Genomic DNA, 12,937 nt, shown 5'->3' with positions numbered 1-12,937 from the left:
TATTTAAAAATTATGAATAGCATAGAATATTGAGGGCAAATATCACATTCATTAGTTGTAATTTTAGAGTTGGTACTTTTAAATATAGTAGATAGATAGATAGATGGTAGTCAACCTCAATTACTCGTATTTATGTGTTGTATTGTTGAATTCAAGGTGTAAAAGTCTTTTTCTTTTTTAATACAATGTTTAAACTCTTTTTTTAAATGGAAGATTGTTATACCCTATTAGAGTAGGAAATGTGGCAGTTCGTCCAGTGATCCGTGGGTGATCTTTCACAAATTTGTTGGTGAATTGGCCTACAGACAGTTCGTAGCTCACCCCTTGTCGAGGTTACTTGGGTTTAATAGTTTCATACAATCTTAAGGAATGAGTTGTTAAACTAGAACAATCTACGACACAAATGTGACCACACAGTAAGGCCCCGTTCTTTATTCCGTTTCAAACTGACTTTTTCACCCAAAAGCACTTTTCTCTTAAAAGGAGCAAAGAACAGCCTCCTTTTAGCTTAAAATTTCTCCATCCCAAAAGTGCTTCTCTCTAGACGGAGAAGCCAAAAAATTCTCTTTTTCTTCTGCTGTAGCTGCTTTTGGACGAAAATTTACCAAATACCCCTGTCTTCTCCCCTTTCCCCTCTGCTGGTTCCCTGTTCTTTCCCCTCTGCCAAACACACAAATTTCTCCAAGCTTTATACCCGATTTCTTTATACCCGAAAATTTCTCCTTTTATCTCCAAGCTTTATACCCGATTTCTTTTCCCCATTTTCAGCTTTCAAAGCTCTATTTTCTGTTCTTTGTTCCTCTTCCGCAACAGGTGAGAGTTTCTTTTATATTTATTCTTCTGTTTTATTAGTTCTTCTTCTGTTTAATATTTTGAAGCTGTTGATTTGCTTTTCATTAAGAGTTTGAAGCTGCTGATTTGCTGGTATTTCTTTATACTGCTTTTGCTGTTAAGAGATGAAAAAGAATAATCGACTTCTCTTGCTGAACCGCACTCTAGCAATATTCAATTGACGTGCATGTTTTGGTTTACAATACGAGGATTTTTAGCCTGGTAGACTGGTTGAGGTGTGAGTTTACAATGGTGGATAACGAGTATGCGGGGTCTGGTAAGAGAGTTTACGTAGGAAGAGTGCTGGCTTTGGCTAATATGGGGTTTTGGTGCTTCAATCTGTTTGGGTTCTTGTTGCCTGTTTATCTACCTAAAGCTTTTAAGATGTATTACTCTGAAACTAAGGTCAAAGACTGATATGTTTCACAGTCGACTGGTTTGAGAAATGGCATTTTAAATTTGAAGGCTTTATTGAATTTCTGCTCTGCCATTGATCATATAGCTAATGCCGAATGCGATAAACTGAAAGTATTTATTATACTGTGTTGTCTAAGTATTTTGGACACCTGTGATTCCTTGTATTGGATAATGAAGAACTATTGAATAACTTACTGGCTAAACTGTTTGATAAGGTTGGCATGTTTGATCCTAAAAGGGATGTATAAATTAAACCTCTTGTTTGTTTATTGGAATGATTGGAAGAGAATTATGTTAATGTTGCTGGTCAGATTTTGTTCTAAGCTGTCTTTTAAGCAAGCAGTGATTATGCAGACAAGCTTTAGGTGGCTTGTTGGATTATTTCTAGATACTTTGAAATATTTAGCCTTTTATACTCTGACACTCACATGCTTGTTTTAAGTTTATTTATTTATCTTCTCTTTTTCACAGTAAATTATTGTAGCATGAAAAGCTTCATTATTTGGCATTGTTGTTTACATAGTTAAAAAAAGTTTAATTTCATCTGTTTATACATCCCTTTTAGGATCAAACATAGTTAAAAAGGTTAATTTCATAGTTAATTTCATCTGTTTTAATTGCATAGTTAAAAAAGTTTGTTTATTTATCTTCTCTTGAATTCTTGGTTTATTATGCAGTAAGTTAAAGTTTTATCAAAGTTTTCTCTTATTACTAAGGTTAAAAAGTTTAATATGGTTTACAATATATTTTGTAAATGATTTACAATATATTTAAGTTTAATATGATTGATTTACAATATATTATTTTTTAATTTATTTCCCCTTCACTATTTTCAGCTTATTCTCAATCAACCTATTCTGGAATTCCTTGGTTCTTGGACTTGACAAAGTAAATCCCAGGTTTGTGAGCTTATTACGTTTCTTTTATTGCTTTTGCCTTGGATTCTGAATAGTTGGATGCAGTTAACATTGATGTATCATTTTGCAAAATTCTTTGGTAAAATTAATATTAGAATATGTATTTTCATATTAGAATATGTATTTTCATACACATGTAAAAAAATATACTTATGGAATGTTTGATTTTCTTGATTGCTTTACTGGCTTCAACGAATATGTTTGTATACACGATAGATGAGTACTTCGGCGGTTGAAGTTAGTGGTGACAAGGTGAAATCAATGTGGGATAAGAGATTGACAGAAATATTTTGTGATATTTGTATTAAAGAGGTATTGAAAGGCAATAGGCCTGGTACTCATTTTACGAGAGAAGGATGGTTGAAAATAATGACCAACTTTGAGAAAGAAACAGGAAAGGGTTTTTCACAAAGACAACTTAAAAATAGGTGGGATGCCCTAAAAAAAGAATGGAAAGCTTGGAAGAAACTTAAAGGCGAAGATACTGGTTTAGGGTGGAATCCTATAAAAAGAACGGTTGATGCATCGGATGATTGGTGGGAGAGTAGGCTACAGGTACATTAATAATTCTAAATATTTTTGTTTTTTATTATTTATGAGGTTATTGATAATTACTGTTATTAAACTATCATTTTATATGTAGGTTGTGCCTGAAGCTCAAAAATTTCAAACTTCGGGCATTGATCCCGAATTTGAAGGGAAGTTAGATCAAATGTTCATGGGGATAGTTGCAACAGGAGATAAAGCATGGGCACCTTCTTCTGGTACACTCCGAAGTGATTTTTTTGAGGATGTTACCAACGAAATACCTGAAGAGAATGAAGAAGAGAATATGAGAAATGATGTTCACATTTTGAATGATGTGAACATTTCAAATGATGTTCAAATTGATGGGAACGGTCAAAAAAGAAAAAACCCGGAGACATCAAGTTCACATTTTAAAATTGGAAGAAAGAAATCCTCAAAGCAAATTGGAGGGGCTGCTAGATTGTCCAGTCAAATAGAAAAATTATGCAATGCAGCTGACAATATGAGTCAAGCCACATCTAGTTTGACTCCTGTTATGGATCCATATGGTATTCCGCAAGCAGTCAAAGTGCTTGACAGCATGTCGGAGGAAGTTCCAGAAGCTAGTCCGCTATACTTTTTCGCACTTAAATTATTGCTCAATAAGGACAAGCGAATTATGTTTTTATCAATTAATCCCAATATTAGAGCTTTGTGGCTTAAGTCGGAAATGGAGGATAGTTGAACATTTTCTGATCTTCTATGTGGATTAAGAGATATCTATTATGTGACTAAACAACAACGATAAACTAGTGTTATTAATATTTATTTATGTTTGGTTTTTGGATATTGAATTTATGTTCTATTTATTTATGTGTAATCTAGTTTTATTAATAGTTGTTTATGTTTGGTCTTTGGATATTGATTTTATGTTCTACTTATTTATACTAAATTAGTTTTATCAATAGTTGTTTAAATATGATTTTGGATATAAAATTTTTTCACAGGTGATGAGTATAGTTGAGGATTACAGCGGTGATGAAAATGATGATGAAAGAGAAAAGAAAGAGATTTTACAACGCATGGAATGTTTTAATCGATTATTCGTTGCTGCATCTTCTTCCGTACATTTATATTACGAGAAGTATATATCGAGGCAACCATGCATGGATTCAAAACAGTCAGGTGAGACATGGATACGAGAGATACTCGACGGTCATGAATCACGTTGTATGATTAATTTTAGGATGTCTAAAACGGTATTCACAAGTTTGTTGAGAGTTTTGGAGACAAGATACAACTTGCAAACTTCAAGAAACATATCTTCTACTGAAATGTTGGGAATTTTTTTATACATCTTGGGCACCGGCGCAAAAGTTTCCCAATGTCGAGAAAGATTTCAGAGGTCTGGATCAACAATAAGTCGACACTTTGCAACTGTGCTTGAGAAAGTTTCAAGGATGGCCACTGATCTAATTGCACCCGAAGATCCTTTTTTTAGCTCAATACCCGAACAAATACGTAATGATTCTAGATATATGCCGCATTTTAAGGTTAAAATTTAATTTTATATTATTATATTTTAATATTTTTGGTTGATTAAAAATATGCACGAGAGTAATATGATTATTTTTTCAGGATTGCATTGGTGCAATTGATGGTACTCACATTGCCGCTATTCTTCCACCAAATGAACAAATTCCCTATATTGGAAGAAAAGTTATCCCGACTCAAAATGTTATGGCAGTATGTGATTTTAATATGTGTTTCATCTTTGTCATGGCTGGATGGGAAGGATCGACACATGACACTAGAATATTTCTTGATGCAATTCGAGATCCGAAATACAAATTTCCGCACCCACCAAATGGTTAGATATTTTTTTTATATGTGATTTTTTAAATAATAAATTATAAGTTCTTTAATTCATAATTTTAATAAAGTAATATGATTAATTGTTTATTATATTATGACTTGTAGGAAAATATTATCTTGTTGATTCTGGATATCCTCAAATGAAAGGTTATCTTGGACCATATAGAGGTCAGCGATATCATTTACCTGACTTTCGTAGAGGTAGACCGGTATCTGGTAAAGAAGAGATATTCAATCATTCACATTCATCATTACGTAGCGTGATTGAACGAACTTTTAATGTTTTGAAAAAAAAATGGGCCATTTTAAGGGATATGCCAAGTTATAGTTTTGAGAAGCAAACGATGATCGTTGTTGCTACAATGACGATACACAATTTTATCCGAAAACATGTCGGTAAAAATGATGCAGATTTTATGGAATACGAAGATATTGATTCAGAAAATGCGCATGGTCGAGAAAGTGATGACGACGACGATGATGATGGTGATGATGACGGTGATGATGACGCTGAATCAAACAATTCAAGTGGTTTTGAAATGAAATTAACAAGAGATGCTATAGCTTCTAGTTTAATGAATTCACTTTAAATTGTAATGATATTGTAAAATTTTTAGTATTTATATTTGATATATAAATATTATCCCTTTTTAAAACTTTTATCCAAATATATGTAATATTTTAATTAGTTAGGTTTATGTTTTCTATGTTATGTTAGTAAATATATGAGTTATATATTCAAATACATTTTAAAATAAAATAATAAAATGTGTTAAAAGCATTAATTAAAAATAAAAATACTTTTATAATAATATAATCGTGTCAATATCTAATTACAATATTGAATTTTATATTTAAATATTTAAATATAGTTTATATATTCTAATTAATTTTTATAAATAATTAATATTAATTACTTAGAAATTTTTAAAATTAATATTATATATTAAAATATTAACAATAAGTTATAATAAATTATTTTTTTATATTTTTGCTAAAATATCATAATATTAACTAATTTGAACATTATTTAAATACATATTTGTTACTTTATAATCTCATGTCTAAAATAGACATTTTATTCTTCAAAAGCACTTTTTAACAGCAATGCCAAACACACAAATTTCTCAAAAGCACTTCTGAAAAGCACTTCTCAAAAGCACTTCTCAAAAGCAATAAAGAACTGGCCCTAAGTACAATGGCGACAACCAACTTGTAACGGCATTGACACCTGACCAACCCGCATAATCGTCAAGGACACCGTACGAATTGCTATACCGTACTACAAGACAAAGGCTAACCCACTATATAAGCTTAGGTGCATGAGGGAACAAGGATCCAACTTCACTCTCACCACCCTATCACCTCCTCCTTTACTTCCACTCTCCTACCATCGATTCTCCGTCTTATCTAGGGTAACCGGTAATCTTCTTCACAGTCCCCTTTTCCTTGTTGGTAAATTATAAAAAAAAAAATTACATACTTAAGCACATTTAAATTTACATCATCTGAATTATTGCAATAATAACAAAACCAACTGAAATAATTTTTTTTAACAAATGTAGTGATCTGATCCTCGAAATGGAATAGACAATTTTGAAACGGCAAACACACTACCTTTCAGACTCAGCCAAACCATATCTTGATAAAGCCAAAACAGAAGGCCGTATTACACTACCATCTTGTTTATCTTGGGAATTTCTTTGCTCAGCAATTTATTAATTATTATATCTGTTGGATAATCATAAGAGTTTTGGTTGAAGCCACAATGAAGAAGTAATCCGAGGATACACTAATCGTCATGTGAAAGCATCCTTTTTGGTTTTCACATTACTCGTATGATACAATATTCTTGGTATAGAGAAAAAGTAACCAATGAATTTAAAGAAAAAGAAAGGTTAAGAAGCAAAGAATGGAGCAAAGCTTTTTCATAAAGAATGGGTGTTTGTTTATTTATTTTAATCATGAAAACCAAGCATAGTGGAAAATCATGACAATGAAAACATAATTAAACAAGTATGAAACGCAGAAATTAAAAAAGAAAAAGAGAAAAAGTAAAAAAGAGAAGGTTAAAAAACTCTTATCTACACGACATACCGCACATCCATGGAGGTTCCTTGATGTTGATAGCAGTAAGCAAAGAAATCCCTAGTCTGCTTATATATTAGTTTGATAAGTTTTATCATTAAGAACTATCATTTATTTTTGGTACGAGAATGCATAGAGTTGGCGTAATCTGAACACCAAAATCCAGGTTTTGGAACAGATAGTCATGTTTACATCACAAAACTTTGATAAAAAGAAGCAAAATTGACCCAGGATATTGTTTATTTTAGATTTGATTGGAGTTTGGTGGTTTAATTTTGTTAGTAAAACACAACTCGTTGTACAAAATACTAGTGTGCATCATCCACTTTCCACGTTACTACTGGTTGGGTAGGTAGACATTCATCAGATTTTGGAGGCTGTTAAATTAGAATATCTAGGTTGTTGATGATTTGCCAGTGATGGATCTAGCCTAGAGGTATCTTTCGAGGAAGGTAAAAGAGACTTGGAAAATATGAAATTTTGCAGTTGGAGGTGTCAGAGAGAAAGAATATTGTACGGCGATTTTACTATAAATTTAATTTTTAACATTTCTATTTTTTAAAATTGGTTCTTATTTTTTTTCTTTAATTAAATTTGATTTTAATTGTTTCTTAATGAAAATGCTAATTAAATTATTAAATTTTAATGATGCTAGCTTGACAATCCATATGATAGTCTGTATACTTCATCTTTGGCATAACGTCATTTTTCATATAAGGCACTTCAACAAATAATTTAAAAATTATAAAATATTTAAAAATAAAAAATTATATAAAATTAAAAAAATAAGTATCATAAAGTATACGTGGATTGCCATGCAAGCTATTATGCATGTTTAAAAATTAACATTTTAATCAATATTTTCATTAAAATAACCAATCGATTCTTTACGAAAAGTTAGTGATCAAATTTGACTCTTTTAAAATTTTGATCATCAATTGCAGCTAAAAGATTATAAGAGTCAAATTGACAAAAAAATATAAATATTAAATATTAAATTTATCATTAAGTCAATGCCTAATCTTCGAAATATTCAGAATGCTTATTGCATGATCATTAATTATTCATTAACATAGTCTGCATAGTGACTAGTTTATCGACCGTGTAACTTTAATTGACAAAAGTTGCTTGTTCTTACCTGTTGGTTACCATGCTAACAACTGATCTTGTATGGAAATTTTAATAAGGGAATGTCTTTCCAGAAAATCATCTTTAAGAATAGTTACCCTCCCCTTTCGACTGAAGATACTTTATTTTCAAGATATAATGTATCCATTCCCGACCACCAAAACTGTGAGAAAATATTTTTCATTTTTAAGGTGTTGGCAATTTATTGAACAACTTATATGGGCTATGGTGAATATATAGATGATGTTAAACCCATTATGGAAGATCGGATCACTTGGGGAATCATATATTAGTGATTGGATTGGGTTGAACTACCTCAGTCAATCCCTTAAATTGTAGACATTGGATTGGATTGGAACTCTATTTGTTGAGTTGCCAAGAGCCCATATTTGCCTTTACGGTTATTATTATATTATATTTAACTTATCTTATTATTATATTAAAAAAAGGGGGAAATAAAAAGAAGCAAAATTTCAAGAAAAAATTGGAAATCATTCAAGGTTAATGAAACTACTATATAAATTTCTATATCTACATTCTTTCAGTTTTTTTCTGATTTTTTCCTTTTCGCTCTTTTTGAATTTTATGTTTTAAAAAAATTATGTTTTTTATAATTTTGAAAAATTCTATTGTTTTTTATTATTAAAAATTGAGATTTTCTCTGAAATTTTTCTCTTTATAATTTCCCATTTTTAATTTATTTCACAAAAAATGTGCAACGTGCTGAGCTTTTTGTAATGACATTAATGGTTGGAATAATGTGGATAATGATTTGAAACTTTAGGTACTAAACTGATAATTAGATATAATTTTAGGGGTTAAATTAGGTTTTAACCTTATATATATATTATATACAAGGGATAAAAGAATATTCAGTCCATGCCAACTTTTGCTCACATTAGTCCTTAAACTTTTTTTTGGTCCATATTAGTTTTGGAACTTGACAAATTTTTCAATTTGAACCCTAAATTTGAATTCTGTTATAGTGTGATAACGTGATGCTTTGAACTTATGTCATGTCATCAGTTGAAGAATTTTAAATAATTTATAATTTATAAAAATTTTAAAATTTCTAATAACCAAGTGCCAAGTCATAGCATGTCAATGAAATCTAATTCAAGGAGTAGATGGAGAAAATTGTTAAGTTCTAAAAGAACAAAATTATCAAATTCAGACACTTGATCTCCCATGGAGTTGTGCTTTTTAAGATTGTGGTCATACTCACATACAAAATAAAGATAAATGGCAAAAGGGTTTCTGGAGACCTGCACAATCAGGTAACTATGGGGCACGAAAGGGGGGCTTTATGGTTTATCTGAAACAGTTTTTAGGTCACTTGAAAAGGTGGACAAAAGCAGCCCTACTGATAAAAGTTAAGCATCCCATAAAGCTCTGTTAAAATTAAACAAAAAACGAACTTGGATGGAAGTTGCAGCAAGAAGTGTGAAACATGCATGTGATTCACCACCACGACCTTGCAATAACCTTAGGACAGTTGTAGGTCGGTATTGCCAGTCAGAGATTTGTCCATGTCCAATTGTTGGACTCTGACACTGCACTTTTTCTTTTTTTCCCCTTGACTATAAAGATGTTTCAGTTTCATGCACGAGACCTGTGATACAAGTGGACTTCATGCCAAGAAGAAAAATTTTGGAACCTGACATGCTTCGGAAAGAAGCTATCATATATTCATGCTGAATGTATATTTTTCCTCTGATTAGGGTTACTATTCAAAGGGACCCATGAGAGAAAATTGATTGCTAGAATAAACAACTTTGTTATATGGTCATAGCAACCACCTAATCACCATGTGATTTGCCTCCTCTTTCCAAAGCAATTCTGTCATGACTCACCGACGGATCGCGTTTTACGGTGTTGGTCCATAAGTTGGTATCGTCCTCTTAAAGTAGTAAGGCACCCGTAAGTCTTTTAAGAGTTTGTTTCTCAAAGTATTGTCACTTGAAGATAAACTTTTGGATGACAAAACCTTAAAAAGGATCTCGAAGAAAATAATAACATCGGCTGTCTTCCCAAGGCAAAGAAAAGAAAACCTGGTTGGTCGTGGTGTGCAGCGTGCTTGGAGAGGTTTCCAATAATTGATCAGATGATGATGAAAGAAGAGTATAACTGACAGCAGGGGAAAAAAGGGTCAAGAATCATTAGAACATTATAATTTTGTTTTATAAATCTGAATTTAAGCTCCAACAGTCTCAAATATATATACAAAAATTGCTTTAAAAGATTCTTTTTCAGCTCATTGAGGGATCACATCTCCATCGGATCGTCTTGAACATGTTTTTGACATATTAGTTTATAAGATTAACTCTCAGATTTTCCTGAATGATTCCATAAATATAATGTTATTGTAAAAGTAAGAACTTTGATACATGAATAATAGAGGAGTGGTGGGTGAATGACTGAGAGTGGACAGGGAAGCCTCACAAAGTGGGTAGTGGGGGTTCTAATTTTTGCATAGACAAAAGAAAAAAAAGTAGTATTTATAAAGAATTTGATTATTACCTTTATGAAAAACTTTGTTATGCAACCAGAATTATACTCCCATTAATAAAATTTTATATTTTTTTAAAAAAGAAGGAAGGCCTAATTAGTGGGTAAGAGGGGCCAAAGAAGCAAACAAATAACAACGAGGCGGTTTTTTTGGCAATGTCCATCACTGTCTTTGGCTCCCTATAAATAAGGAAGAAGCGCAGATAATTAGATTCCCCCCACCACCACTCAACTCAGCCTTCTTCCATCCACTCTTTTCTTTCATGAGGGAAGGCTCAAACAAATATAGAATTACTATCTTCTCCATTATTTTTCTTCTTATAGACATTAGCTTTGCTTAATCAAAATTCCCTTTTTGATTTCCATTCACAAAGTTCCGTTTTAGATAAATAAGTGAAGACAAAAACTTCAGAATAGAAACAACCATTCAACTATAAGAACAGAGAATATATTCCCCATGGCTCTGTTCTCCGGTCATCAGCATTCTATTATCACCTTCTTCAGCATCATTCTCCTTGTGTTTCTTGAAGGTAATGAGTATATATATTTTTTAAGAAATAGGTCTTGGTTCACATTTTTGTAAACTTTGATTTATTTTCTTTTTATGGGCAAACCAAACTGATGCTCTGTTTTCCTCTGTTTTTTTACCTGCAGGTGTTACGGCAGCTACCTTTACATTCATCAACAAATGCGATTACACAGTATGGCCTGGAATTCTAGCTAATCCAGGAAGTCCCAAACTTGAAAGTACAGGCTTTGAACTCACAAAAGGCAGCTCTCGTTCTTTCCAAGCTCCTACAGGTTGGGCAGGTCGCTTCTGGGGCAGAACAGGATGCAATTTCGATGACTCTGGCCACGGCTCATGCGCTACAGGCGACTGTGGCTCTGGCGAAATGGAATGCAACGGAGCTGGAGCCATCCCACCGGCCACCTTAGCCGAGTTTACACTCGGTTCAGGATCTCAAGACTTCTATGACGTGAGCCTGGTTGATGGTTACAATTTGCCCATGATTGTGGAAGGAAGTGGAGGGTCAGGAGAGTGTGCCACCACCGGTTGCTTGACGGATTTGAACAAAAAGTGCCCGTCTGAACTGAAAATTGATGGCGGTGCCGCATGCAAGAGTGCCTGCGATGCCTTCGGCAAACCAGAGTACTGCTGTAGCGGAGCCTACAATAGTCCAACCGCATGTAAACCATCCATGTTTTCGCAAGTGTTCAAGTCGGCTTGCCCCAAATCCTATAGCTATGCCTTCGATGATGCCACTAGCACTTTCACTTGCAGTGGGGCTGATTATGCAATTACTTTCTGTCCCAATGTTCCAAGGTAATTTTCCAAATTTGGTTCATTAAATTCATGATGTCATATAAGTTTTGACACTTGGAAAAAGATTGGTAGTTCCATACATATTTAATGTAGTATTAATTTTGATGCAGTTTGAAATCTTCAAAGGATCCTGCTGCTGCAAAGGCAACAGGGTCGGACCCGGATTCGGATCCCATGCAGGCATCTGCACTGGCAAGTCAATGGCTAGCAAATTTGGCCACCGGAGACTCCACCGAAATCCGACCGTTTTCCCTTATCCGATTCGGTTTTGCCATCACTATTTTTCTTGTACTCTCGTTTTTATTGTAGTATTTAAATTTCCCAATTCAAGTTCCAACAACAACAACAAAGAAAAAGTAGGACAAAATTCCAGATTGTAAAATTTAGGTCATCTTAATGTTAAATACACACATTAATATGCAAATCATTTTGATTCAGAAATGGAATACATATGTATTCTTTTTTGGGCACTACTCCTTTTCTCCTGCTTTCAAACTCAACTATCATGGTTCACAGCTGCCAAAGATTCAAACGAACACAAAGGAGTTTACTATTTGGTGACTTATGGAAAAGGTGGTGCTTTCATAAAAAACCATCTGAATCTTGAGGGAATGGCCACCAGCTTTTTCATTATTTAACGGATATCTCAGATTTACTAATAAATACATGAAGTTATACATTCCCCATTCACCGAACATTAACCTTTGCTGGGTCAAATTTTACTTGGAGTTGTTCTTTTACTAAAAATTGCTTCCACATTAAAAATGTATTCTTGTTAAATTACTCATAGTTTGGATAAAATATATCATACCTAATTGATTTACCACTGACTCGGGCTCGATTCATAGAAAACCAACCATCCGAAAAGACAACACTGTAGGTTAAAAATAATTTAATAATAATTTAATTTTAATTTACAGGAAGTAATGTAGAGAATCTTTAAATGGGCTTTTTCTTTTTGCTTTTCTTTATGAATACATTTTGGGGTATATCTTAGCTGTGCTTACAGCTGGGCAGAATTATGAATAGGTTTAGAAACAGTTTGCAAAGAAGGAGATATTTTCTCTAAGAAATTTTGCCTTTATTATTTCTTGGTGATATAAGATCCCACTTTTATCAAAAATCTTGATCAATCATAACAAGGTTGAATAAATCATCTCTGCTTTGGCAACATTCTATTAGTGGTTTCTTCAAAGTCAAAAAATTAGCTTAAGATAATTATAATTCATTGGGTTTTTTATTAAAAACTCTTTGATTAGTTCAACTATATGTTAAAATCATCCGATTCTCTTTTGTTCTATCATTTTAATAGTACCATAAAGTATATGCTAATCATGTCATT

At 32.7% G+C, this 12,937-nt stretch overlaps 2 protein-coding genes across 6 annotated transcripts; both read left to right on the top strand.

The window, feature by feature from the left end:
* Positions 1–202: 202 nt before the first annotated feature.
* On the top strand, positions 203–5,232 carry LOC105761969 (L10-interacting MYB domain-containing protein-like). Of its 5 annotated transcripts, none has more exons than XM_052625804.1 (6): positions 203–813; positions 955–1,108; positions 2,085–2,147; positions 3,680–4,225; positions 4,311–4,542; positions 4,653–5,232. In XM_052625804.1, exons 4-6 carry the CDS (start codon positions 3,683–3,685, stop codon positions 5,135–5,137), a joined length of 1,260 nt encoding a protein of 419 aa, XP_052481764.1. In that variant the 5' UTR covers positions 203–813; positions 955–1,108; positions 2,085–2,147; positions 3,680–3,682; the 3' UTR covers positions 5,138–5,232. The 5 variants fall into 5 exon arrangements, with proteins under 5 accessions (XP_052481764.1, XP_052481763.1, XP_052481762.1 ...); XM_052625803.1 differs by having other exon boundaries at positions 204–813; positions 902–1,108; XM_052625802.1 differs by lacking the exon at positions 955–1,108 and having other exon boundaries at positions 236–813.
* Positions 5,233–10,473: 5,241 nt separating this feature from the next.
* Positions 10,474–12,065, top strand: LOC105763216 (thaumatin-like protein 1). Its single transcript, XM_012581346.2, has 3 exons — positions 10,474–10,801; positions 10,926–11,595; positions 11,706–12,065. Exons 1-3 carry the CDS (start codon positions 10,729–10,731, stop codon positions 11,902–11,904), a joined length of 942 nt encoding a protein of 313 aa, XP_012436800.1. The 5' UTR covers positions 10,474–10,728; the 3' UTR covers positions 11,905–12,065.
* The last annotated feature ends 872 nt before the right edge of the window (positions 12,066–12,937 follow it).

Source organism: Gossypium raimondii, chromosome 12, assembly GCF_025698545.1.
Source record: "Gossypium raimondii isolate GPD5lz chromosome 12, ASM2569854v1, whole genome shotgun sequence".
NCBI classification, from domain to species: Eukaryota; Viridiplantae; Streptophyta; class Magnoliopsida; order Malvales; family Malvaceae; genus Gossypium; species Gossypium raimondii.
Note: the sequence above shows the minus strand (reverse complement) of the source record. Positions and strands in the feature narration are given on the sequence as shown.